The 27,168-nt window shown below is 37.3% G+C and overlaps 1 protein-coding gene across 2 annotated transcripts; it reads right to left on the reverse strand.

Moving 5' to 3' along the window:
* Nucleotides 1-1,310: 1,310 nt before the first annotated feature.
* Nucleotides 1,311-26,921, reverse strand: LOC6046871 (small G protein signaling modulator 2). 2 transcript variants are annotated; one of them, XM_001863968.2, is made up of 14 exons: nucleotides 26,664-26,921; nucleotides 18,027-18,229; nucleotides 17,145-17,317; nucleotides 7,713-7,932; nucleotides 7,423-7,644; nucleotides 7,059-7,368; nucleotides 6,816-7,001; nucleotides 6,615-6,754; nucleotides 6,390-6,549; nucleotides 5,402-6,333; nucleotides 5,214-5,338; nucleotides 3,423-3,602; nucleotides 3,082-3,359; nucleotides 1,311-3,021 (listed from the first exon to the last, which is right to left on the reverse strand). In XM_001863968.2, the coding sequence occupies exons 1-14, from the start codon at nucleotides 26,677-26,679 to the stop codon at nucleotides 2,933-2,935; spliced, it is 3,234 nt and encodes a 1,077-aa protein (XP_001864003.2). In that variant the 5' UTR covers nucleotides 26,680-26,921; the 3' UTR covers nucleotides 1,311-2,932. The 2 variants fall into 2 exon arrangements, with proteins under 2 accessions (XP_001864003.2, XP_038115688.1); XM_038259760.1 differs by having other exon boundaries at nucleotides 18,027-18,247.
* Between the last annotated feature and the right edge of the window lie 247 nt (nucleotides 26,922-27,168).

Raw genomic sequence — 27,168 nt, forward strand, 5'->3', positions numbered from 1 at the left:
ACTGTTGATAGGGTTGTCAGATTTTCAATGTTTTGGACGCGTTGGAAAGGTCTTTTTAATACTTTTCTAAAAATGTATAACATGTCGGGTTTTCTTACAAAAACCACCCTTTTTACAATCTTCCGGACTTTTGTTAAACTCGTTTATCAGCATAACTTTTGAAGTACTTTACTTAACTTTATCATTTTTAATAGCGACTTATGGGACACCAAGACGGATCGAATGGTGCCAAAACGGACAAAATCGGTTCAGCCAATGTCGAGATAATCGAGTGACAATTTTTTGATCAACATCCCACCACACACACAGACATTTGCTCAGAATTTGATTCTGAGTCGATTGGTATACATGAAAGTGGGGCTAGGAGGTCTAATTGAGAGGTTCAGTTTCGATTGATTTTATAGCCTTTCCTCAGTAAGGTGAGGAAGGCAAAAAGAAATCCTATCTCCTAAGCCCTAAGCACTGTGGCTCAGAAGATGTCTTTTTTAGTTCCCTAAAACATTCCAAAAAAAATTGAAAATTGAATAATTACGTGATTTGGGAATTTAAATTTCAATGATAAAAAGTTAAATAAAAACGGATTTTTTTAGCGTGTATTTTTTTCGGCAAAGTTTCACTCAAATCAAAAAGTGAAATATTAAAAATCGCGAAAAAATACGAAGTCGTAGAGAACTACGCAATACTAGAATAAGCAAATGCCCCCTTTCCTCTAACTATCCCCCGATTATGGAAACTCGCTTCCGTTTCCCGAATATCGCAATACACACTTGTGACATAGACCAATTTATCATCAAATGATTGTGCACGCTTGTGACACGTTGGAAAATGTGGAAAAATTTTCTTGTTTTTCACAAATTTATGTACACACATACTTTCTAAAGGCAATGCAACCTTTTTTTCGAAAATATACTGATTAAGTCGGTTAAACTGTTGATTTAAGCCTATTTTAGTTTATATGGGAATTCTGTGCACACTTGTGACACGTAGTACAATTTTACTTTCGAAACACACTTGTGACACGTGTTTTTCAGATTTTTGTTTACATTATTTACTGTATCTTTTAACTGGTGTAACCAAATTAGTTGAAACTTGGTTCGTTTGTTAAGCGATAGTATACGAACCGATTGCTTCAAAAAGTTTGGCTCTACCATTCATAGTTTTGAAAATATTTATAATCAAACTTTAAAAATCGATTTTCTCGAATAGTACTAAATGGTCGTTGTCACAAGATAGCACACAACTGACAATCTATTGAAAAGTTATGGCGGAAATGTAACCAATAAAAAAAGAATAGTTGCATTGAAAGGCCATTTGCGTAAACTAATATTTATTTTATTTCCAATTTCTTTGAATTTCAATTACCTTACAAATTTTGCATTGTATTAGCGAGTGTGAACATTTTGAACAACTCTCATGATGGAACAGAGTGGGTAACCCGGGACAATCTTTCAATTTATTGTGGTAAATAGTAGAACCTAGCGAATATCAAGAAGTTATGTGGAACTAGTTATAGTATTTTGGATTCATCGTCAAGCTAACAGAAAATGGATGTAAAAAGATTTTTCCGTAAATGGAATTTCGATCAATTTGGAAATACTTATTTAAAGTTACCAAATAATTGTCATTGTGGCAATCATCAAAAGCGTCTTCAAACTAAAGAAGTACTACCAATGCAAGCCGTTCTCCGTGTCACACTCGCCGTTAATGGTTAATGTCTCAATAAATACAATATAGGTATTCTTTGTCGTGTACAAACAGTGTATCTTTCTATAGGCATATTTCGCCGCTCTCAGTTCGCAGCTCCGTTGTTTAAGTTTATTTTACTTGGTTGTTACTATTCCTTTGTTTGTTTGTTTGTCCTTTTGTTTTTGTTAGCAGCTACTATTGGAAGATGTGTTGTGTATTGATACCTTCAACTCGTTTTGCGCCAAAACTGAGCTCTTTTTTGACAGTTTTTTTTTCTGTTGTGGTTTCATTTAGTGTTTATGTTTTTTGTGACTCATAAGATTCAATTTCCAAGATATTTTGTATGTTTTTTTCTCTCGTGTTTTTGACAACGATATTCATTCTTTTGTAGATAATATATTGGTAATCAGGGTTAGAATATATAAAGCGGACAAACTCAACTATATAAACGGGTACGCTCTTGGAGCCTGCTAAAAACCATTCACATTTTTTTTTGTTTAATTCCACTGTGTAACAATGTTTTTGCATAGATGACACTTCCTGTCTCGAGTTCAGTACTTGATAGTTGTATCTTTAGATAATAAATATACGTCGTGAACTATAAAATAGCATCTATTGTTGACATAATATATACTTTTTAACAATCTTTCTAAAACAATTATTTAAAATACGGCTTTCTTTACTGGTAAAACAATGGGTAGTTCAATTCACTGTCTATAGGTGGTCATTCTAAAGGATGTATAAATATAGGAGTAGCTAAAATTGGTTAAGTACTTGACAGTATACATGAAGGTTAGGTTTACTAGTTTCACTTAATAGGGGATTAAACATTGACTTAGGTTTTTGCTCTGACTGTGGAAGGTCAGGTAAGATTCATCAGTATGAAAATTAAACTTTACTGTATAGATAGTTCTCACTTGTTTGGATTAATGTTTGTGTATACGAGAAGGTAACGGTGACATATATATGTGACAGGACATTGACATCTTGCTCTTGTTACAATATTTTGTTTAGTGTGATTTGCTTACAATGATGTGCAATACTTGTGTTGCTTCCATATTTTTATTTTGTATTTTAGGGTATTTGTTCTAAATATAACAAGTATGCCTCATCTAAAGTAATACGAGCCCCACGAAGAAGCACTAGTGTTTGGATTCCAGTCCAAGAGAACTGATCCACAGTTCTGATACCAAATTGGTGACGTCAATATGTTACAACATCTCTATCCATTACCACTCAAAACACTCTACTTATTCTCAATAATTGTTTGCAGCTGCAGAACCAAATTCCTAGCCAGCTTTAATACTGCGGGTGTGTTGTGCCTTTCTGCCATTTCTAAAATGAAACAAAGTTATTAGAAATCACAACATTTCACAATTCGAGGTCCCTCCATACCATTGAAAAACTTGATGATATCGGTAAAGTCCATACTGTTCGACAGTATGATGTCGCGGTACGTTTCCAGCAGGGCCAACGCCAGAAACAGCACAAACTGGCCCGAGGCCACGTGCTTGGCCGCCCAGATGCACTCCCACACGCAGAACATGTCCGCGTAGATCAGCTCGCGCTTAAAGTCCAGCAGGAACCACCGGTAGCAGAAGTAAAAGTGCGTGTAGTCCCCGTGGGCATGCATCAGGTCGTACATTTCCGAGTCCAGTATTTGGATGAGCGATCTACGGAAAAGGAAGTATGTTCGGTATCAACAATAATCGACCAAATCTTCTAGTAAAACATACCTCATATTGGCAAAGTGCATGTCCATTGCGCCCCCGTTGGGGAAGTTTTCGATCATCCGTTCCATGAACCGGCAGAAGCAACCGTAGCTCAGCGACTCGTCGTCGAAGATTACCAGCAGGGGTGCCACCAGATCGCACATGCCTTGCATGTAGCCCACGTCCAGGTGTTCCCAGACGTAGCTGAGGGAAATTACATTGTTTGAAACATCTTGCAACTTCGAATGTAATAAATATTAATACACTTGTCAGTAGAATATAAATTAAACATTACTTATCAATATTTTCACACAAAATAATGTTTTCAATTGAATGATGTAAAAAGAATTTGGCTAGAAATTGCAATAGTGTCAAAAACTTTACAAATACGCTCCCAATTCAGTGTCCCAAGAACTGATTTAGTAGTAGTTTATTTTGTTTTTGTTTCTTGTTTCTTGTTTCTTGTTTCTTGTTTCTTGTTTCTTGTTTCTTGTTTCTTGTTTCTTGTTTCTTGTTTCTTGTTTCTTGTTTCTTGTTTCTTGTTTCTTGTTTCTTGTTTCTTGTTTCTTGTTTCTTGTTTCTTGTTTCTTGTTTCTTGTTTCTTGTTTCTTGTTTCTTGTTTCTTGTTTCTTGTTTCTTGTTTCTTGTTTCTTGTTTCTTGTTTCTTGTTTCTTGTTTCTTGTTTCTTGTTTCTTGTTTCTTGTTTCTTGTTTCTTGTTTCTTGTTTCTTGTTTCTTGTTTCTTGTTTCTTGTTTCTTGTTTCTTGTTTCTTGTTTCTTGTTTCTTGTTTCTTGTTTCTTGTTTCTTGTTTCTTGTTTCTTGTTTCTTGTTTCTTGTTTCTTGTTTCTTGTTTCTTGTTTCTTGTTTCTTGTTTCTTGTTTCTTGTTTCTTGTTTCTTGTTTCTTGTTTCTTGTTTCTTGTTTCTTGTTTCTTGTTTCTTGTTTCTTGTTTCTTGTTTCTTGTTTCTTGTTTCTTGTTTCTTGTTTCTTGTTTCTTGTTTCTTGTTTCTTGTTTCTTGTTTCTTGTTTCTTGTTTCTTGTTTCTTGTTTCTTGTTTCTTGTTTCTTGTTTCTTGTTTCTTGTTTCTTGTTTCTTGTTTCTTGTTTCTTGTTTCTTGTTTCTTGTTTCTTGTTTCTTGTTTCTTGTTTCTTGTTTCTTGTTTCTTGTTTCTTGTTTCTTGTTTCTTGTTTCTTGTTTCTTGTTTCTTGTTTCTTGTTTCTTGTTTCTTGTTTCTTGTTTCTTGTTTCTTGTTTCTTGTTTCTTGTTTCTTGTTTCTTGTTTCTTGTTTCTTGTTTCTTGTTTCTTGTTTCTTGTTTCTTGTTTCTTGTTTCTTGTTTCTTGTTTCTTGTTTCTTGTTTCTTGTTTCTTGTTTCTTGTTTCTTGTTTCTTGTTTCTTGTTTCTTGTTTCTTGTTTCTTGTTTCTTGTTTCTTGTTTCTTGTTTCTTGTTTCTTGTTTCTTGTTTCTTGTTTCTTGTTTCTTGTTTCTTGTTTCTTGTTTCTTGTTTCTTGTTTCTTGTTTCTTGTTTCTTGTTTCTTGTTTCTTGTTTCTTGTTTCTTGTTTCTTGTTTCTTGTTTCTTGTTTCTTGTTTCTTGTTTCTTGTTTCTTGTTTCTTGTTTCTTGTTTCTTGTTTCTTGTTTCTTGTTTCTGCTAAAATTGTCATTTGTTTGAATTTCCCGATGTCGGGACCATCTAAAACTAAAAAAGGCTAGCATAGATGAAATTAATACTTCTTAAAAGAAATTGACCCTAACAGCCCTAATGACTCTTTCGGAAAGCAATCAAATTAAAAATGAATTATCTTTAAATACTACTCACGTGCAAATAACGTTTCTCAATTTGTCCAGGTTTTCATTAGCAAAGTACCAATAATTGCGATCACACCGCTGGACATCCTTCTCAATACGGTGCAAATTTAGTCCAAATGATTCCAAAAGTTCGCTCTAAAATAAAGGTATTTCAATTTAAAAAATGCCACCATCAGCTTCCAACCTGATGCTGCTTACGCTGTAAATTCCGCCGTTGGAGCTGGCCGGCGACACACACGCCGACTTGGGTTCCTGCAGCGCGTCCAGCTGAGTCAGTCCTCCCTCTTCTGGCAGCGCTTCCAGCGTGTTGTTGTTCGGTTCCTTAGCCTCGTTCAGCATGGTCACATCAATGGAAGCGTCCGTCACAATCACAGCCCGCGGATGTCCCGGCGATTGGATCGAACCCAGATCGTCGTCCTCCTCCTCTTCCTCACCCTCGCCGTCCGCATTGTCTCCGTCATCATCTTGCAGGACAGCTTCGTTGTTTGTAACTGGCAGCAGTTCGTTTACGTCCACAAAGTCGGCACCCACCGTCGCGTACGAGGAGTCCGACGGTGAACTCTTGTTGCTATCGATATCTTTGCCGTGGTCCGAAAGGGGTAGTTCGAGCCTGTTGGAAGCTTCTTGCTTTTCACCCTCTTCGGTTTCAGCTTTTTCGGCTTCTCCTCCAGCCGCGTTCGACTGTTTCCGTTTGGAGCTCTCCTCGTCGTCGTCCACTTCCGGTTCCGACATGTCGGAGAACCCATTCTCCTCAAACACTTCGTTGTCCATCTCCTCCTCTTCGACGTCCTTGCTTTTGTTCTCCAAGCTCCCACTGCCCGAGCTGAGCTTCGCAACGGCGACCGCCGTTTTCTCCTTGTCCCTCTGACGGACAATCGCTTCGACGGCCAACCACTCGCTCATGGTAGTCTCGTAGTAGTGCTTCGTAGTTTCATCGAGACCCGCTCGATCCTCCGGTGTCGTCCCGAAGCTGTAATGTCCCAAAAGGTACGGCCAAACTTCCTTTCGAATATCGTGCTCAACGCCACCGTAGTAGACCAGCCGGTAAACCTCCTGATCATCAGCCACCACTCCGTTCTCATCGTGCAGTCCTTCCCACCGCGATCGGGTCAATCCCTCCTCGGCACCAACTGTAGGAAAATCATTTTGTACTCAGAGATGCTAACCTCCATCCATCAATACTTACTCTCGGGTGTAATACGCCCGTTGACCAGTCCCGACAGGTGAGTTCGCACCGTTGATAAGTGACGGCAGTACGCGAGCCAGCCGTAGAACGCCCGGGATATGATCTGTCTCTTCATGGTTGAGCAAACGAGGGCAATACTAGTCGATTGGTTCGTAGCCGGCTGGATTCAATGGAAATACATTGTACCAATTACCGAGCTTCAAAAACGAAAGTAAAGGTACTTACGTTCGGACTATCGATCGACATGGCATCGATCGAGAGGCTCTTGCTGGAGCAGTCACTGCTTTCGTTGGTGGAACAGCTGCTCAGCTGCGCCCGGTAACGTGGACTGGTACGTCCCAAATCCAGAATGGAATGGGTAGCCACTGAGAAAAAAAAGGTTGAGATTGAGCACCATTCACCATATTGACCCCTTCAAACGCTTACAAAACTCCTCCGTATTGCTCTTGTTGACAACACGGAACACGTAGTCTATCGGTAGCTCATCACTCGTTGCGGCCTCCAGCAGTGACGGCAGCGGTCTACGTCGAGATTTGTGTGGCCAGGGGAAGATTCTTCCGATGCCACGCTGTGACCACAGCGGTGGATCCAGCTGCCCGTGGGGAAGGAGACCTGCAAGTCGAGTTATTGTTTAACTCTTCAAAGTACACAAATTCGAAGAATACCAACCAGTTTCCAAACAACTCAAAAACGCTGCCATGTGTCCACCCTCGGGAAAGTGAATCGGTGGCCGCTGAACACCGTCCTGCCCGACCAGGATGACCGTACCGCCAGTGTCACCACCGCGAGCCTGATGGCAGTGAACGTACACGATCTCGTCAACATTCACGTTCAGTGCGTACGCCCAATACGAACTCTTATCGATGGCTTCCGACTCGGTGTACCCGTTCATTAGCTGGTTCGGTGTCCACTTGATCGTCAGCGATTGAACCGTCTGGTGCAAGCTGAGATAGCCGGGCATCGGCTCGCTGACCTCTTTCTGCAATATCAACGTTACAATAACCCTCCATACATTCACGTTCATGAAACTCACCGGTAGCACGAGGACGTTGTTCTTGCCGTAGAGCAGCGTGGCGCGCGAGTTCTGGTGCAGCGATTCCACGTAGTCCTTCGAGGCGGACACCAGCGAGTTGGACTTGAACGACGCCATGCTGCCCTCGTCGGAGCTGGTGTGCAGGCTGCGCTTAAAGTTCAGCATTGGACGGCGAATCGCTGGCGACGTCGGATTGCCGGAGCTGATTCGATGTCGTTGGACCTGAATGGTAACCGAACCGAACAGGCGTCAACAGTCTGCAGTTTAAAGCACACACATCGCAAACTTACCAATTCGTCGGCCGGTGGATCGGTCCAAAAGTGATCCGCCGTTTTGGCACGTGAGTAATCCAGCGCGCACGGTCCCACCAGCAGCGAGCTCAGGATGGAACCGTAGTCGGGGTCCGCCACGAGCGAGTCGCGTTCGTAGTACCGGGTCGCGTTCGTCACCAGGTGGTCGATTATGCGCGATAGCTTCTTCTCGTACAGGGCCAGGCGGATCCACAAGAATCTGAGGAAGGGATTTTTAAGATTTGCTTAGAAATAATTGAAAAAAAAACTGGCTGCGAAAAACATAATCTTCAATTTCACCAAACATGTTGAATATTCATGATCCACCATGCTTCTCCACCGAATGATTTTAAAGGAAACAATTGGATGGAGACGCATGGCTATAATCCATTTTTGCTTTTTACGAGTTTTACTGGTATAATCGTGCATATCATTTCTAAAAATATAATGGAATGATAAATAATTCTCTCAGCCGTGGGAATATTTAAATACGTAGGATATCAGAGGCAAACGAAACTGTCCTTTGTCAAATCTTTGCATCAAAGGTTTTCATCCCAAGTTTTCAGAACGATCAGTTTTTTTTTTTGTAACATTGTTTGCGTTTTATTGAATTCTTAACACTTGAGGGTATACTTTCCAATCAAGATTAGTTTGAGAAGGTGTTTATTTTCTGAAGCAATTATCTCAGAATAACGTGGTAAATCTATACTGGGTTCCTGGGCATTGTGGAATTCTAGAAGAAAATAGCGGACAGTCCGGCAAGGAAATGATCGGAGACTGATTTTATTAGTCCAGAGCCCTTATCTGTTGTTGGGAATTACCAACAGTTCAATTTATTTGGAATACTACAGATACTTCCAGACAGGCAAAAAGATTTATTTTCCCGAATGAGAAGTCAACCGGGAAGTACTGAAATTAGACAAAAAAAATAAGTTTGATAACCGGTTTATTGATCGGCCACTGCCCTTGCAAATATCATTTATTTAATATGGGAAAAACTGCAGATTCAATATGTCGATTTTGTCAAATGGAAACTGAAACATCAGAGCACTTGCCTCGATTCAAAGTTGGATTTCAATTTTTGGGAACGGGGTCTTAAAGCCCTCAGATATAATTAGGTTCCGTCTCAGAAGGGTTATAGACTTCATCAAAAAAGTCGATCCTAACTGGGACAAAACGCAGTAGGGGAAAGTGGGGCAAGTGTAACAAGCTAAGGAAATGCTCGTTATAACCAGACGTGCATCCGCTCTAACTCCTCTTTTAGAAAAACTTGTTTGGCATCACGCGTAGATGATACCCAGCATGTAGTGCCAGTGATTAGAGTACACTAATTACTCTAATCTTTAAGGCTCCCGAAGAGCCTGAGAGGCTATATTATAAACCAAGTGAGATATAGGGTAAGAACCGTTAAGTGCACTCAAAGAGCTTTTAAGAAGTTCTTCTTGAGAGCTAAAGAGAACATTAACATGAAAATGTATCTAAAATCGGGTTTTCCAATGAACCAATATTTTCTACACATTATTTATGCCAAAAACAAAAAGTTTTTACCTGGCAACAAGCACAACATAACTTTAAACGAAAATGCCATCTAGAACAAGCTGAGTGCCGTTAAAAAGAGCTCTTAGTGCCAATGCATGTCTGGTTATAACCCATTAAAAAGTTAAAAAAAATCTGTCAGATTTTATTATAATCATCTTATTCTAGGTCTTGACCATGACTTTCTTAGAACAAGTTTAAAAAAAATCCTGTTTTTTATGTGAAAAAATGATTTTAAAATTTTTGATTTTCCGTACGTTCTACTCAACTAGTGGGGCAAGACGACCAACCGTTTGGGGCAAGAGGAATAATGCATGAAAAAACATGTTAATTTGCTAACAATTAAACTGTTATCACTTAGATACATCAGATAAGAATGTATTTGAAACGTTTCTTTCATTTTTAGATTAAAAAATAATATTTTACTAAAAAATTGATCGCTTTTACGAAAAAAAATATTACTTGGATGATAAATAGTAAATTTTCATGATATCTCCACATTTTGTATGGACAATTTTTTTAACAGTTGTTTATCAGTTTTTAAGTACTTTCATGTATTTATTTCCCAATAAAATATGTTGTTGCAGCAATTCGTATTTTTTCCGTATGGTACACTTGCCCCACCTAAACAAGATTTTTTAAAAGCTCTCTACAAAAATAACCAAAACATAAATCATACTTTATAATACGTGCAAGTCATTGGTAGGGACACTACTGATCTAGGAAAAATACCATTTTGACAAAATGAGCCATAAACCGAATCCTAAGCCTTATTTTGTACTTTGCAAATATTATAATAAAACAAAGGTTTTGAAAAAAACTTCATTAAATCTTATGCCCCGTGGCGTTTACGTCGTTTTGGCGGTTATGTGGTAGTAGAATCAGCTAATTGCATTTCTGGCAACAATTCTTCATACTGGAAATAATCATAATTGTAAAAATTACGGCCTTACGAGCGATTGTTCCTCTTGCCCCATATATTCGTCTTGCCCCACCTTCCCCTAAACAGGAGCCGCCTATCACCGTTTCATTGAGCTGGGTCAACCTGATTTTGCTATAAAAACGTTACTTAATCCACCTTTAGGTGGTTGGTGCCTTCCTTACATTCAGTAAAAAAGCAACATTCCCTCTTAACATGTTTGTCTGCTTTTTTTTTTTTTTTTTTTTTTTTGTTAAAACAAATCTCGGATTAGTTTTCAAAAAGCCGTAAGAGCCATTGGTAAACAAAGCCCTTTTTGCAACGGTACTCGAACTACTTGCGAAAAAACAATTCCAAAAATGCTTAAGATTGTTCATCTACACGTCCTTCAAGTGCTCTACGTTAAAGATCAATGAAATTTTGCTTCAATTTGGAGAAAAATAAAAATTAGTGTCAGAGGTCACGGTGGCTTTTACGGCTTTTTGAAAACTCACCCGAGAAATCAACTTTGTTACTCATTTCTTTTGATAGGGTTCGCAGACCTTCAATATTTCTGGACGATGAGGCAAGGCCTGATAAAAAACCTATCCAACGATAGTTCACATGGAAGATTCAGACAATATTTCTATCACAATATCTGAAATCCGGCCTCCAAAAAGTGTATAAATAACACTTAAGTGCTAATAACTTTTGATAGGGTTGTCAGAGATTTGTAAAATATGAAGAACATTGTGGTTTGGAACAACTCGTCTCTTTGTATTCATAGTATTCATGAAGAACATGTAATATTGTATGAAGAAGTATTCATGAAGAACATGTAATAACAAAATATTTCAGGTGATGTGTGCTTTCCTCACATTCATATAGCAAAAAAAGGCCATAATTCCTCCTAGCAAAAATCAAAAATCAAATTATTCACTGCTCTACAGCATTGCTTTGGTGTTCTCGATTGCGAGATTCCAACTCGAAACGAGTTGTCCAAAGACTTGATTGTTGATGCAATTGCAAACTTCTTTTAAACCTAAGCTTCCATCCACCCCGGGATTCGAACTGACGTCGTATGGATTGTTAGTTCAACTGCCACCCAGCGACTCCACCGAAGCAAAAAGCCCAGGGAGACAACATGGACTGAGCTGACGACCTTAGCTCTAGGTTAGACCGGGGCAAACATAGTCCCCGTCCAACGAAAGGCGTTTCTGCGATCGAACTGAGGCCGACTGGGTGAGAGGCAACCACGCTTACCTCTACAACACGGGTCCAGGCCATTCCATCGAACATGTTCTTTAAATTAAGCGTACCAACCAGATTTCTACACATGCTTAGTTTGAGGGGAATTAAAAAGGTGTTTAAATAATACTTAAGTGCTATCTATCTATCTTCTTCTTAACTCGGCTTTTCGAAAGATAGTTCGCTTGATAAGTCCGGAAACTGATTTTATCATCTCTTTGGACGGATTTTCTTAAAAAATACACCCTCTTAACAACGTTCCCTAATTTTGCAAAAATCGTTTTTTAATGTTGATTTTTCAATTTGGTATTTTGTTAAATATCACAATTATGTCTATCTAGAGAGTACCATTATTGCCGTACCAATTGATGTGTTCTATCAAGGGTTAAAAGCCGAAGCCGAATGCCGATGTCAGAGTCGAACTACCTGAGGGTTCGAGCTTGTTACGATATAATAAAACGTCTCTTTCGAGTTTAAGCCGTCACATTGAACGGAGCCAAACCAACGTCTTTTAATGTAATATCCGGATAGCCTAAGTGATTAAAACATAATACCAATGTGAAATTTTTATATAAACTAGTGCGTTGCGCGTATATTATACGTAAACATAATTTTACAAAAACCATCGCAGTTCGTTTATTTATCAAGCCAATTTTTCTATTAGATTTCTCGTTTACTTTTCCAAAAGGTCCTATGTACATAAGAACCCCATGGCTCATTGGTTGTTTTGAAAAAAAAAATCTCGATTTATTATAATTGTTCAAAATCTTTTAACAGGCCCCTATAATCAATTTCAAGTCCATAATTGTTTAAAGCAAAGAGTATCACATATTGATTAATGCATGACTGCATTGTGTTACTAGTGTTAGTAATGTTCAAAATATCTAAGAATTCACAAAAATATATTATTATTAAAAATACAACTCATTTTTGCAATCTGTGGTCTTTAAAAAAGCTTAATAGTGTTACATTTGGGTGGAATCGAAATCAGCAATATATATTTTTTTTTGGTTCTTTCTAGAGTCCAACAGATTAAGGCTTCATCCATAAAGTACGTCACGCTAAGGAGTGGCCGTGGCTGAATGGTTACGGTGTTCGCTTTATAAGCGAATGGTCCTGGGTTCGATTCCCATCTGCTCCCAACGAGAAAGTTAAAGAAATATAAATTCGTGAAACTCCTGAACATGAACGAAAAATCAAAGTTGCTCGAGGCGGGGTTCGATCCCCCGTCCAGGTTGATAAACAAAAAGGCTAACCACTAGTCCATCGTGGCTTGATGAGCTATGACTGGAATCAGGAATACTGTTACTGCTAACTATATACGCGCTGGGTCTTTGTCCGTTTGACAAAGGTTCGGAAGTTCTAAATAACGTTTGAATCTGATTGATGCAAACGTTCTTCAGGGCGGGGCTTGTCGATAAAGCTGAGGTACCTCGCGCTCGGCTAGCCAGCGTAGAATTGGGTCACTGAAGCTCGGCAGAGCTAACACCTTTCAAATGCCTATGCGAGTTATTCGCATGTATAGAATGTCAAATTCTAAAATACATGAGCAATTCTCTACCAAAACCGGAAATGGATTTTATTTGTATTTTTTGATTTGGCTCAAACTTTGTGGGGGCCTTCCCTATGACCAAAGAAGCCATTTTGCATCATTAGTTTGTCCATATAAATTTCCATACAAATTTGGCAGCTGTTCATACAAAATGGTACGTAAATATTCGAAAATCTGTAACTTTTGAAGGAATTTTTGATCAATTTGGTGTCTTCGGCAAAGTTGTAGGTATTGTTAAGGACTATTTAGAAAAAATAGGTACACGGAAAAAAATTTCCCGATTTTTTATTAACTTTTTCACAAAAACTCAAATTCCCAAAATACGTATTTTTGATTTTCGAGATTTTTGATATGTTTTAGGGGACAAAATCCGCAACTTTTGAGCTATAGAGAAACATGGTCAAAAATCTGCCGCCGAGATATGATTTTTGAAAAACTGGTGATTTTGGAAAAATCGAAATTTCATACATAAAATTTTTTGACCTCATTTTTATGCAAAATTGAATTTGCAATCGAAAATTACTTTACAGATTTTTTGATAAAGGGCCCCGTTTTCAAGATATAGCCACCGAAAGTTTGATTTCAGCGAAATATTTGCAGTTTTTCGATTTTTAAAAATAGTGACCATGAGTGACCATCTCTAAAAATATTTTTTTTTTTAAAAAGTTCAGAAAATTTGCTATAAAATTGTCTAAGAGACATCGAAGATTGGACCTCTGGTTGTTGAGATACAGCGGCTAAAAGAAAAAGAAACACGAAAATTGAAGTTTTCTAAGTCTCACCCAAACAGCCCACGATTTTCTAATGACGATATCTCAGCAACTAATGGTTCAATTTTCAATGTTAATACATGAAACATTCGTGAAATTTTCCGATCTCTTCGAAAAAAATATTTTGATAACTTTTAAATCAAGACTAACATTTCAAATGGGCATAATATTCAATGTTTGGCCCTTTTAAAATGTTAGTCTTGATTTAATTTTTTTCAAAATATTTTTTTCGAAAAGATCGGAAAATTTCACGAATGTTTCATGTATTAACATTGAAAATTGAACCATTAGTTGCTGAGATATCGTCATTAGAAAATCGTGGGCTGTTTGGGTGAGACTTAGAAAACTTCAATTTTCGTGTTTCTTTTAGCCGCTGTATCTCAACAACCAGAGGTCCAATCTTCGATGTCTCTTAGACAATTTTATAGCAAATTTTCTGAACTTTTCAAAAAATATTTTTAGAAATGGTCACTCATGGTCACTATTAAAAATCGAAAACTGCAAATATTTCGCTGAAATCAAACTTTCGGTGGCTATATCTTGAAAACGGGGCAAAATCTGTAAAGTAATTTTCGATTGCAAATTCAATTTTGCATAAAAATTAGGTCAAAAATTTTATGTATGAAATTTCGATTTTTCCAAAATCACCAGTTTTTCAAAATCATAACTCGGCGGCAAATTTTGACCATGTTTCTCTATAGCTCAAAAGTTGCGGATTTTTGTCCCTAAAACATATCAAAAATCTCGAAAATCAAAAATACGTATTTTGAGAATTTGAAAAAAGTTAATAAAAAATCGGGAATTTTTTTCCGTGTACCTATTTTTTCTAAATAGTCCTTAACAATACCTACAACTTTGCCGAAGACACCAAATTGATCAAAAAAATCCTTCAAAAGTTACAGATTTTCGAATATTTACGTACCATTTTTGTATGAACAGCTGCCAAATTTGTATGGAAATTTATATGGACAAACTAATGATGCAAAATGGCTTCTTTGGTCATAGGGAAGGCCCCTACAAAGTTTGAGTCAAATCAAAAAATACAAAAAATAAAAATGGTCGAAATCGGCCGGTTTTGTAGAGAATTGCTCACATGGAAACAACTCAATTTGTAAGAAGCGACCGCGTGGTCCCGTTTGATTGGTTGCACACACACACACACACACACACACATCCATAAAGTACGTCACGCTAAAATCAGCCAAAATTTACCCCCCCCCCTCCCCCCCCCCTTTGTCACGCTTTTCCTATACTTACAACACGCAATGTCACACTTGCTCAGGCACCCCCTCCCCCCCTAGAGCGTGACATACTTTATGGATGACGCCTTAGAGCATAGTCTCAATTGCAATCCTTTTGCGTTGTTTTTTTTAAAGATATAAAAAAAATCATATTACAAAAAGTAGGTTTTTCCTAAGGCTGTACTGATTTATTCCCTAAGGCTGTACTGATTTATTCCTTACCATACGGATTTTCGACCCGCTTCGCGGATTTTTAACAGGCCGGTATTTTTGTAGGAAATTTCACGCATAATACGGATTTGTATGGAATTTTAACAATTTTTGAACATTGAATTATTTTTTCATGTGGCCAAAGCTTTTGTTAATTAGACATTTTAATAGGACCATGTTAATAGGACCTTTTAAAAAAACACTCTAGAATTGTTCTTTTAGACATTCCTTACTAAATATATTTAGCCATTAAAAGATCCAAAGGCTTTCTAAAACTTGTGAAAACTTTTGAACAGTTGAATTAGAGTTTTTTTTTAAAGGTCCTAACAATTTTTGTGTTTCACATGTTAAAGGACCTTTTCAATAAAAAAAACTCTGGAAAAGGGTTCGTGAAAACACTGAGAACGATATCATTCGTAAAAGCAAACTTGACATTTCGTAAACTTTTGAACGTTTTACAAAAAAAAAAAATTAAAGACCATAATGATTTGATTCATGTTACGGTTTATTTTATGAATACTTTTAAACGTGAAAGTCATAGGCACTCTGATAGCATTTTGTGAATTTTGTTAGCTGTAAAAACGAAACAGTTTTATATTTGTAATTTTCAAATTTATTTAATTTATCTAAATAATTCCTTGACAGTTTTTGTTATACAGTAGTTGTTCGGTAACTAGGCGTTATTTTACTGGGCGCTCGATAACAGATAAGCAGACAAACGTCAAAAAATCAAAACAAACCAAAATGACCGAGGGGTTAATGGATGCAAAAATCATATTCAATAAATAAAAAAAACTGTTTTCAAACTTTTGTTTGATTTCAAGTAACAATTAAAAAATATGAAAAGTAAGCATTGTAAATAAATTTGAGTAACTTTTATTTTTAAATTTCATCTGGAAAATATTATGCATCGGTGGTCCCCTCGTTATTTTTTGTTCAGCCCAGTTAACGAGCAACATTCGGTGACTGGGCTACGTTCTCAACCCAGTTACCGAACAACTACTGTACCGTCGTGTCATATCGGCAAAGTGTACGGATTTTTGCTCAGCAAGAGTTGGTAGCCTTAGTTTTTCCCATACAAACCCCCATTTTAAATACAATCGCTTTGTGCACACTTTTTTAGGATTGTCTTCGTTGAAGTTGTACTTTTCGCAACAAAATGAGTTGCATTATGAACTTTTTAGAACTGTTTTTGGGATATGAAAACAAGACAATTCCTTACTTCAAAAGGACAGGAAAAATTAGTAGTTTATGCAACAAGTTGCAAAAAGATGATTTTTTTCAGCACGAGTCGTACAGTTATCCAACGAGGTTCACCGAGTTGCATAAATACGACGAGTGATCAAGTTTTGCAACGAGTTAAAAACAATTTTTTTTGCAATTCTGGAAACACCCTTTGAACAGAATTAATGGTGCATTTAGTCAATGAATCGTTCGAATAAAAAAAATGTTGAAAGGTATTACTTTTCAGCATTTGTTTAGAAAAGGGTTACTATTCGATTCTTTTATTTTTGGTAGCAAAAAATAGGCTGTTTCTTCGTTCGAGAATGCCGGGAAATGTAAGTAGTTTCACGATTTTTTTACAACGGAGTTACATAAAGTTCATTATAGCACTCTCTTGGTAAATGCTAGTACGAAGCGAGCGATTTTTTGGGACTTTTCTTCACCCTCTCTGGCTTGCTTTTCATCTGGAATTTGACATTTTCCTTGACTAGTTTCTTACCAAGTGCTTTTACCTGATAGACTAAAAGTGCGACTTGTGCTGAAAAAATATTCATTTCCCAAATCGTTTCTAAACTTTTTTGTTCAGTTGACCACTTCTCTGCCCATTTTTCCCCCTTGATTAGGCTGGCCCAAATTTTATTCAAAGCATTTGACCCTCTAGACTCTGGTCAAGGTCTAAGTAAAACTAAATTTAAAATTGCATGTATGATTCTTGAGCAACTTTCAAATGTATCGATCATTTTTTTAACTTACTTAACAACCGGTGGTCCAGTTGGGGGCGTAGTCGTCGACACCGAGTGGCTGCTGCCCTTCTTCAGAATCGGTGGCTTGTTGGTGCTGTCACTGCTGGACGAGGAACGCTTGTTCGGATCGTTGTTCTCGATTTCCTGCACCTTCTTGCTAATCAGTGCCGCTTCCGGGCAGTGCTGCTTGTTGTGCGTGGTGTGCATCGGAATTGGAAGAAAAAAGAAGAACATGTATGGCAAGAGGGGGCGTTAGTAATGGATTTTCTTTGGGAAGCCGTTGATGTCTCTATATGTACAGCATTTCCACGCGCACCGTCCAAGCATTTACAAATTCTCCCATACTTCATACGTCATAACACACTAATCCACTAGGATATACTATATATAAATAGCAAACAACCAAACTCTGGGCGCTGTTTGGCCCCATGTAATAATGCTCTCTACAACAGAAACCTCTAAACGTTAGATAGATGTACAGTTTGTCCGAATCGGAAGCCAACATAAAGGAAAAACTCTACATTTCTTACGGTTAAAGGATTGTTAAACGGAAACGTTACAAAACAGTACCTGGTGGGGGAGGGCTTTTTCACAAAATCTCATCACAATCCAATCAATTCGGAGGTCGGAGGTCGGAGGTCTATTCTAGGGAGGAGGTTGGGGTTCAATCGGTGTTTTTTTGCTCTCTTTCTCTCTTTCACTATGTGGGATGGTACTGAGAAGTTAGGAATGGATTCAACATCGATTCTCGGGGACAGACAGGTAGGGCCAGGTCAAGATACAACCATTTGTTGAAGCAGGAAGCAAACTCTAGCAGTTGTAGGAGGAGGGATTCGGGTATAAGGGGTACACGTCACGCAGTTTGCAGCACAAATCAACTCTACCAACTCACCTTGGCCACCTTGTGCAGCAGGGCAGTCGTCGAGGATGTCTTGAACAGGCCGAGGGCCCGCCGACGCAGTCCCTGGGACAGACAGGCCTCCACCGCCGAACAGAGCGACGTAACCGACCCGGACTCTTCGTGGATATACTTTTTGGTGACCGCTTCCTCCATCACCTGCTTGACCTCTTTCTTGACGGTCGCGATTAGCTTTTCTTTAAAATCAATATTATCTGATGTAGTAGCAGGTAGTAGTAGTAGTTTTGGGGGAGGCAGAGTTTTTTTTTGTTTTTCGTGATTGATACAGCAAAAGTGGTGCATTGTAATGGTGCAGTTCACACGTGGGTGGTGCACAAGTTACACGTGTGTTTATTTGTTGTTGGTTTACCGTAGTACAATAGTTTTAAGGGGTGGTTGTGATTTGTATTACCAATGTCAGAAGCCGGTGGTGATGGTGGTGGTGGTGTTACCCGCACAAGGTGCAACGCATGGCCAAATTCAACAAACGGTCGACAATATATAAAAGATGGGAGAATAAGAAACAAGAACGTACATTTACTAAAAACACATTGAAATGGCGGCGGTAGCTTAAAGGCAAAGTCTAATCTCAACATTTGTACATGAATCAAACTAAAAATCCGGTGACTACTGTAAACCATGAAAAAACATTCACTATAATAACTAAAGAAATGCAAAAATGCTTCATTTTCATAACCTTTTTGTTGATCGGTTTTTACGTTTATTCGAATGGTAGGGGAAATTCTCGTACGTTTGGCAGGTTAAGCACTCGCTCTCAACTCCATCCAATTTGCTGATTTTCACTATTTAAACAACTAATTTTGCAAAACTTTTGATAGAAACTTGCTTGCTCACTTCCTATTGAGCTATTTATCACTCTATTTTTGAAAACGCTTTTAATTAGCATTAATTGAATGTCAAAGTTCTGACCTGCCAACATTGGAGGCACGCTGGAATTAGATGCTGTTCCCCTAAAAGAAGCTTGAGTAAGCAACTCCACTGTTCTCATTCTCAGTCTACTGACGTTGTGGTGATTTGGAGCCAAAGACGATAACGTCATGATTCGAAATCTGAATACTTAGTAGCATATCATTTTTGTTATGGCTGGCAAAAAATCATGTATTATATATAATAAGTAAGAAATGTAGAAATATCATTAGGATGTAGAATAAACAGTCAATTTAAAGAGAATGCATGCAAAATATTTTTTTTCCATTTTTCATCAGAATTTCCAAATTAAAATGACTTGTTGTGCTTCGAATCCCGGACACACTTTTGATTCAAATTCCGGACACTCGATTTTACTTATGAATCGCACAAATTTTGGCCGAAATTTTGGCATTGTTTAGGTCTCAAATAAGATGTTAACATCAAAACAATCGATATTTTGTATAAATAATTGCTAGAATTTAAGGAAATCAGAACCAAAAAATTCTGCTTGTCCCTCCCGGTGCTTCGGATGCCTATGAAACATTTCAGCAGAAATGTTTCACAGTTTTGGTAATCACATGATTTAATTTAATTTAATTGTTTTAGCATTGGCCACAGCGCCCAAACATATTTGAAAGTTACTGTTAAAATTCATCAAACAACACAGTTAAGACAATCATTATGTGAACTTATATCCACGTAATTGATAAAACAAGATGAAATGTCCGGGTTTCGAAGCGTCCGGGAATTCGAATCATGACGTTATATCTCTATGATTTCGAAAAAAATATTAAACGATGTCCATTTCTTTTACAATGACCATACCAATCTTTCAAAAATATGTTCTATTAAGTTTTCCATTGCAATTCAAAAATTAATAAACAAGAGGTATCAAATTATTTAATTTATTTTCACCAGAGACTAACACGTCCAAGGGATTGTTCCCCTTACTTTTCTTTCCTTTTTCCTCTCCACCAAATGTTCCGAGTCGATGCCCATCGGGACGAACGCTTTTGTATACACTTTAATGTCGCCCGTATGTCTGAATAAATGTTTGATTTAATTATCACGCTCCCATCCACGCACCCACACTAACCCACCGACTGACTGCTTCCCGTAACTCTTGGTGGCTTCACAGAGACCAGCAGAAAGAGATATCTACCGAGCATCCATCCGTCCACCCAAAGTGTGTAATACACTAGAAAAAGGATCCAAGCGATCCGGTGCTGTGTGACTTAACACAACAGCCACCCACTTTGAGCAACAACAAAAAATAGTCATTTCATCCCCCTCCACCCCCTAACGGCTGATTCGATAGTGTAGGGTGGATGACTCAATAGTGGATTATTAAGTTAATGGTTGGATGTTTAAAAAAAATACCAGGAAAATGGTGACAAATAGTATTTTTACTACCTATTTAATAACCTGAAATGTTCATATTCACCCCAAAATTGAGCATGTTTTCAAAGGCTGATAATTTTTGTTTACATAACATCAGAGCGTCCAATATCCCGTCCCGGGAAAAATTTCCCGGAAATTCCAAGAATTTCCCGGAAAACAATATTTCCCATTTCCCGGGAAATTTGTAAATTTCCCGGGAATTCCCGAAATTCAAGCGGAAGTATACATTTTCCTAACTTCTTGGCACATTTTTTTTTAATTTACAAAAAAAATTTAAAACACTCAATTTTATTTGATTTAATTTAATTTCATTTTCTTATAACTTATCAGTTCGTTTGAAAATTTCACGTCAAGGTATATTTCAGATAATATTAGTTTCTGAAGCTATTACAACTGGGATCTTGTTTATTCATAAAGAAACAAAAAATACGATATTTTGGAATGAAAATTAACTATTTTAATTCTGGTTAGTTTTGTAAACGAAAATTGTTGTTATATCATCTGGAAAGTTTTTTTTTCACGATTATGTTTACCATGGAAAAATTGGATGAAAATTGAAAAAAAATATAATTTAATGTTTCCAAGAGGGTTGTGCAAGAAGAATTTGTTTAATTTGTTTAAAAGTGTTTGCAGTTTAATATAAAAAGTTTACACTTGAGCTAACAGAGCGTAAGCGGAATTAATATGAAACAACGTCTAAACTACCTTTATTGTTTTGAAAATTCTTTTAGCCGAAGTCATTTTTTAAGCTAAATCATTAAAAAACTACTTCGTATTGTATAGAAGGTGTACAAAAAAATGCAAACATATTTAAAAATCTAGCTCCAAATATTTAAAAACTTTGAGTTGTGATTTCATAAAAGATATATTTTTAGTGAAAAGGCAGTTTTAAGGTGAATTCAATGCGTAAGATTTGTTATGGGAAAAAAAATTTGTCAACAAATCCACATTTTCTTCATGATTTTTTTTCATTTCAACGTCATCTCAATATTATTCTTTATCATGTTCTCTCAAACTGTTCACAACTCCATAATTAATTGCAATTTTAACCATTGGTGTTGAAAAAATTAAAACCTCGTTTTTTCAAATATCACATCTTCGGAACGACTCAACCAATTTTAGCTCGAAAGGTGATTAGATTTCCAAAACATTTCCAAAAATGGTGGTATGATATTTTGAATAATAAAAAAAATGATTTGGGTGTATCAACCAAATTTAAAGTACCATGCTTCTTCATAAGAATAAGTTCCTAGAAAATTTTGCTGGAGACGCAGGGTGCTTGAAGATCGATCAATATTTTAAGTTTTTGTTAAATCTGGAGCAACATTTGAAAGGGGCGGTACGACATTGCTCTTACGGCCTTTCGTCCCATTTAAACGCATGTAATGAAAGGCCGTAAGAGCAATGTCGTACCGCCCCTTTCAAATGTTGCTCCAGAAATCAAACAGAGAGGAGAGCGGGGAGACTTTATCCCTGTGAGTCCCCAATATCTTGGCTGCGATAATTTAAAAAAACATGCTTCGTTCTAGAAAGTTGGTCGGTTAAATGGAGGAGAGGGGGGCATTTTACCAGAAATTTTGAATCATTCCGCAAATACCGTAATCCAAAATTTTCCTATAGGGACCATCCATAAACTACGTGGACACTTTTTTGGGAATCTGTGACGACGAAACAAAGAGAAACGCAAAAAGTAACTTTTTCAAAACTTTTTTTCGTAAAATCGCGATAACTCCTGATGTTTACAAGCAAACCCCTTATGTCTATATATTAAATTTTTTGGAATTGTCTGTTCTACAACTAGAACATTGCTACACTCTAAAAACAAACCCTGCAAAGTTAGAGAAAAAACACGAAATTTTAAAAAGAAAAAAAAATCTTCTAAATGAAAAAATGACCCTTCTTTCAAAAATTACAATCAATTTCCCTTAAAATGACATGTTCCGAAATTTTTTACAGTCAAATAACGGAAAATGTGAGAGTTTAAAAAAAAAGTTTTTTTTCTATGAATAATACCTTTTTCTAGGAATTCTTAGTACGCCATTAAATCGGGCGTCTAATTTTACATAAAAGTCCCTTTGACACCAAATATCTATCTCATCACCGTTTGAGGCTGCAAATTAAAAAAAAAAACATTTCTTTTTTCACATGTTCAAAATTAAATAGGGGTCGTATCGCCCCTCCGTCACGAGATATAAAAAACGGACCTCGGATCCGTGATCAGGGACAAAAGTTACTCCTTAGGACAAAGTTTCACGCAAATCGAAGAGGGGTCTGGGCAACTTTTTCCCGATTTCGTGTGAGTTGGTGGTATTTTTGCCCGCCTTCCTCGAGAAGCTGGGAACGCTAGTGGTTTTAGGCACGGTACCTACTCAATCCAAAATATTCGACTTCAAAAAGTACTTAAATACAGTCGACTCTCTGGCTGTTGATCTTCTCGATATCAAAATTGCTCCATCTGTCAATTAATTTTTCAGTCTCCTGAAGACAGCTCCTTCAGTGTCGACACAGAGAGAGTCCACTGTATCACTTTTGAGGTCGTTACTTGGGACAGGGTTGCTAGATCTTCACGATTTGAATTTGTTGGGAAGCACTTTCGATTATCTATCTGACGATGGGTCAGATGATGGACCCGCACAAAATTCACATGCAAATAAGTGAGATCCGGCTTCAAAAAGTACACTCAACCCCCTGTGGTTGGTCACTTTTTCGTTTGACCTTTCTTTAGTTTGTACCACGTTGGTTAGTCAAAGTCAAACTAAAAAGTGACGAACTGTCACTTTTTACACGGCGCTCACGCACACTACAAAAAAAAAGTTTGGTAGTGTGTGTGAACTCCGCAGCAGCGGCAGCGAAAGCAAGGCAAAGAGGGTGAAGTAAAGCCCCAAGATATCGGCTTCCTTTGTTCTGTAAGGCTGTTTCTTGACCCCTTTTCTTTGGAGCCCTTCAAATATCACTATGTTTGGTGTTACCATAACCAAAAAACGGGTTATGCCAAAATCGGAGGTAGACAAACTCGGACATTGTCAAACAGGAGATGGAACGGTATATTTTGTTTCAGAGAGAAACAGACACAGAACAATAAAATCAGTACATCAGCTTATACATTTTTAGCTTTTAAATGCTCTAAAAACTGCTGTCCCTATTCAGACTTAGTCTTAATTCGCCCCATTTGACGGAACCTGTTCACCGCCAGTAAATTTCTCATGCATATGAAATAGGTTCGGGAAATATGGGTAGATGTAGTTAAGCATGCATTCCACATAAACTTCTACAAAACAAATTACACTTAAACCCCGATGGTTTGACATCTACTGTTGTCAAACGAACGGGGTCACTTTTTAGTTTGACACCCCTTTTACACGGAGTTCACAAATACTACCAAACGTTTGTTTTGATAGTGTGCGTGAGTGCCGTGTAAAAAGTGACAATTCGTCACTTTTTAGTATGAATTTGACCAACCAACGGGGTAACGTCATGATTCGAAATCCGGACACGTAGCATATCATTTTTGTTATAGCTGACAAAAAATCATGTAATAAGTTGGAAATGTAGAAATATCATGAGGATGTAGTATAAACAGTCAGTTTCAAGAAAATGCATGCAAAATATGTTTTTTCTAACATTTTTTCATCAAAATCCTAAAATTAAAATGACTTGTTGTGCTTTGAATTCCGGACATTGATAAAAGCTGATTCGAAATCCGGACACTTTTGCTTCGAATTCCGGACACTCGATTTTGCTAATAAATCGCACAAATTTGGACTGAAATGTTAGTGAATGGCATTGTTTAGGTCTCAAATAAGCTGTTAACATCAAAACAATCGATAGATTATATAAAAATTTACAAGAATTTAAGGAAATCGAAACCATAAATTTCTGCTTTGCCTTCCCGGTGCCTTTGAAATATTTCAAGTGAAATGTTTCGCTTTTTTGGTAAACTTATAATTTTATTGTATTTAACTGTTTTAGCATTAACTACAGCGTTCAAACAAACTTTAAATTAAAGTTGATGTTGGAATTCATCAAATAACACAGTTTTGACACTCACAATGCGAACTTATATCCAAATAATTGATAAAACAAGATGAAGTGTCCGGGTTTCGAAATGTCCGGGAATTCGAATCATGACGTTACAAAGTGTCAAACGAAGAAGTGACCAGCCACCGAGGGTTGAGTGTATGTGTTTTTTTTTGCGAAAATTAAGTCCAAATTTTGAGAGTTTTTTTTAAGGTTCCAATATATCAAATTTTCAGTTTTTGCTTTTTGGGTGTTTTTTGTATACCCCTGACTCAAGGTGGTTTAAAAAAACTCCAGAAATTGTTTGTGCCCAAGAACAAACCAGATTGATTAAGGAAGGATCAGTTATTATTGATTCAAGTATGACTTATCGCCATCTGAATTGTTGGACAAACTGAATTTTTATCCCGAATTTGAGCTCGATCGGATGAAAACTCGAGCAGCCCTCACCAAAGATTGTTTATGGCGAAAGTAATTTTTCCATTAATTATCAAAAAATTAATGCCAGTGTATTTACCATCTAAGTTAGGGGAGAGTGGGGAGACTTGATCCCCTTTTTTTTGTATCGCACATAACTCTGTCAATTTCTCACAAAACTATAAACTATTTGCATAAATTGAAAGCTTAAACATTCATCTATGTTTGGATAATAAGGGTATTCCATCAGATGAACTCTTCGAATCATGCCAAGCGCTTTAAAAAAATATTTTAAACCGGCATTTTAAAAATGTTAGGGGTAACTTGATCCCCCTTTTAACATTTTGAAGAAATCTTAAGCAAAATGTTTCTTATGCATCCACACTTTTAATTTTCTATAAGTTATAGCAATTTCACATAAAACCTGTACGTTTGTGTTCAAAATATAACAAGTTTAGTTTGTAAAATATTTAAAAACTTAAAATATTATTTTTTAGATCAAAATTAAGCATGTTCACAAAAGCTGGAATTTCTTGTTTAAAATTTTTTTGAAAAAGGTTCAAACTGTAGTATATACAACTATACTAAAGAAAACTATGTATGAAAACCCAGCCCAATTAATTAATCTTGAGGCTGATTCCAGTGACTGTAAAAATGCAGGGATCAAGTCTCCCTAAACGCACTTTTTTAAACAATTGATTGTAAAAATAGTATGACGATAAATTTAACATCAAATGCGTAAGGGTTTTGGATTTGATAAGTTTATCAAACAATTCATGTATAAAAAATATTTTTTTGAATAATTTTTGAATGTTTTCTATACATATCAAAACAAAGAAAAAAAGATCTCTTGGAAGTTTTTTGCAGCTCGATTGTGTGAAAAATGTGTGTAACTCAATCTTAACATATTTTAATTATTTTTCTTTGTTTTTTACAATAAGTTTTAGTTAATTTCGCACAACTTTCTAGAACAAAGCTTATTGTTTTACCCACATGCTGACGAGATACAGGCTTGGGATCAAGTGTCCCCGGGGATCAAGTCTCCCCGCTCTCCCCTACTCTGTAGTACACCCTTCCAATTCTGCTCTGCAATGAAAAGCGAAACGTCAAATTTTAACCATCTTAGTGTAGATACTCAATCTAAGCAAAGTTTATTTTAAACTCTATTTAGTTTTTTAATAAACCTACAAACTTTAATTATCATTGAGTTTGTAGGGTTCTTAGGGTTCCTTAGGTTTTTTCCCCCAAAACACAATTCAATGGCTAAAGTTCTCCCCTCCATTCAATGCAAACAACATGGAACGATACCCTATGGATGTACTATACGTTATCAGCTCGGCAGTCAGAGAGTAAGCAGCAGCAGAAAAAAACAGCATAATGGCCACCATATTGTTTACGATTTCGCTCTATTATGCTGTTCGCTTCGTTTTTTTTCTGCTTCAATCTCCGTCGATGAGCTGCGGAAAATTTTCCAATACAATGCGTTGTTTTACTATGTAATGTACGTGTGTGTGTGTGCTGAATGATGGCAACAGAGCATTACTTCTACGTGGGGGAGCAAAATGAGGAAACAGTTGGGAAAAACCAAACTAGGACAACAGATGTGGTGGCACTTTTTTTTCTTCTCTTCTTGGGAACAATATCGAATGCTCAACTTGTCACACGCTACATCTGGAAAAGGAAATTAACTACTAAATAATGGCACCGGAATTGAAACTCAAACTACGAACCAACAGTACGTGTGCATCAAGTAAATGGGGAACTCAATCCAACAAAAAAAAACGAGAAAACAGAAACCAATAATTTTACACGAATTTCAGCTCTCTCTGGTTTCAAAATCTAATTTGGGACTGGGGCGAAAATTACCTGTTTGGAGAGACATATTGGAGGCTGCTATCTATCGAGCGGTCCTTATCGAAGTTTGCACAGTACTTTCAGCTGCTGCTGCCTCTTCTGTACACACCACTTCTCTGGTCCGAAAAACTGGCTGGGCTTCACCACTCTCGAAAGGCTCGCCGTCTTAAACAACCAGCTGCTGCAAACATTTCAGCTTATGTTCCCCAGCACAAAAGGGCAAAATCCTTGGCCAACAAAATCCGCAAACCTGTTTCCGCACCCAACACCATCCACACTATCCCAAAACCAATTCTACCCTCACTTTCGGTTGAACTTCACCTTCAGACACCGTGTTCTGGTATCGTCGTTTTCCCCCTCGAATAGAAAAAATATCGGGGAGTTCACACTTTCGCCCCACCTCCCCAACTTTTCCTCGTTTTTTTTTCGGGGCGTTTTGAAAACCTGCTGCTCGGAAAATTTTCGAACCCCGGAAGCTCCTGCTCACTGCACTGCCACAAAACAACCCCACTTTTGG

The sequence above is a fragment of the Culex quinquefasciatus genome, chromosome 3 (genome assembly GCF_015732765.1).
Source record: "Culex quinquefasciatus strain JHB chromosome 3, VPISU_Cqui_1.0_pri_paternal, whole genome shotgun sequence".
Taxonomy (NCBI): domain Eukaryota; kingdom Metazoa; phylum Arthropoda; class Insecta; order Diptera; family Culicidae; genus Culex; species Culex quinquefasciatus.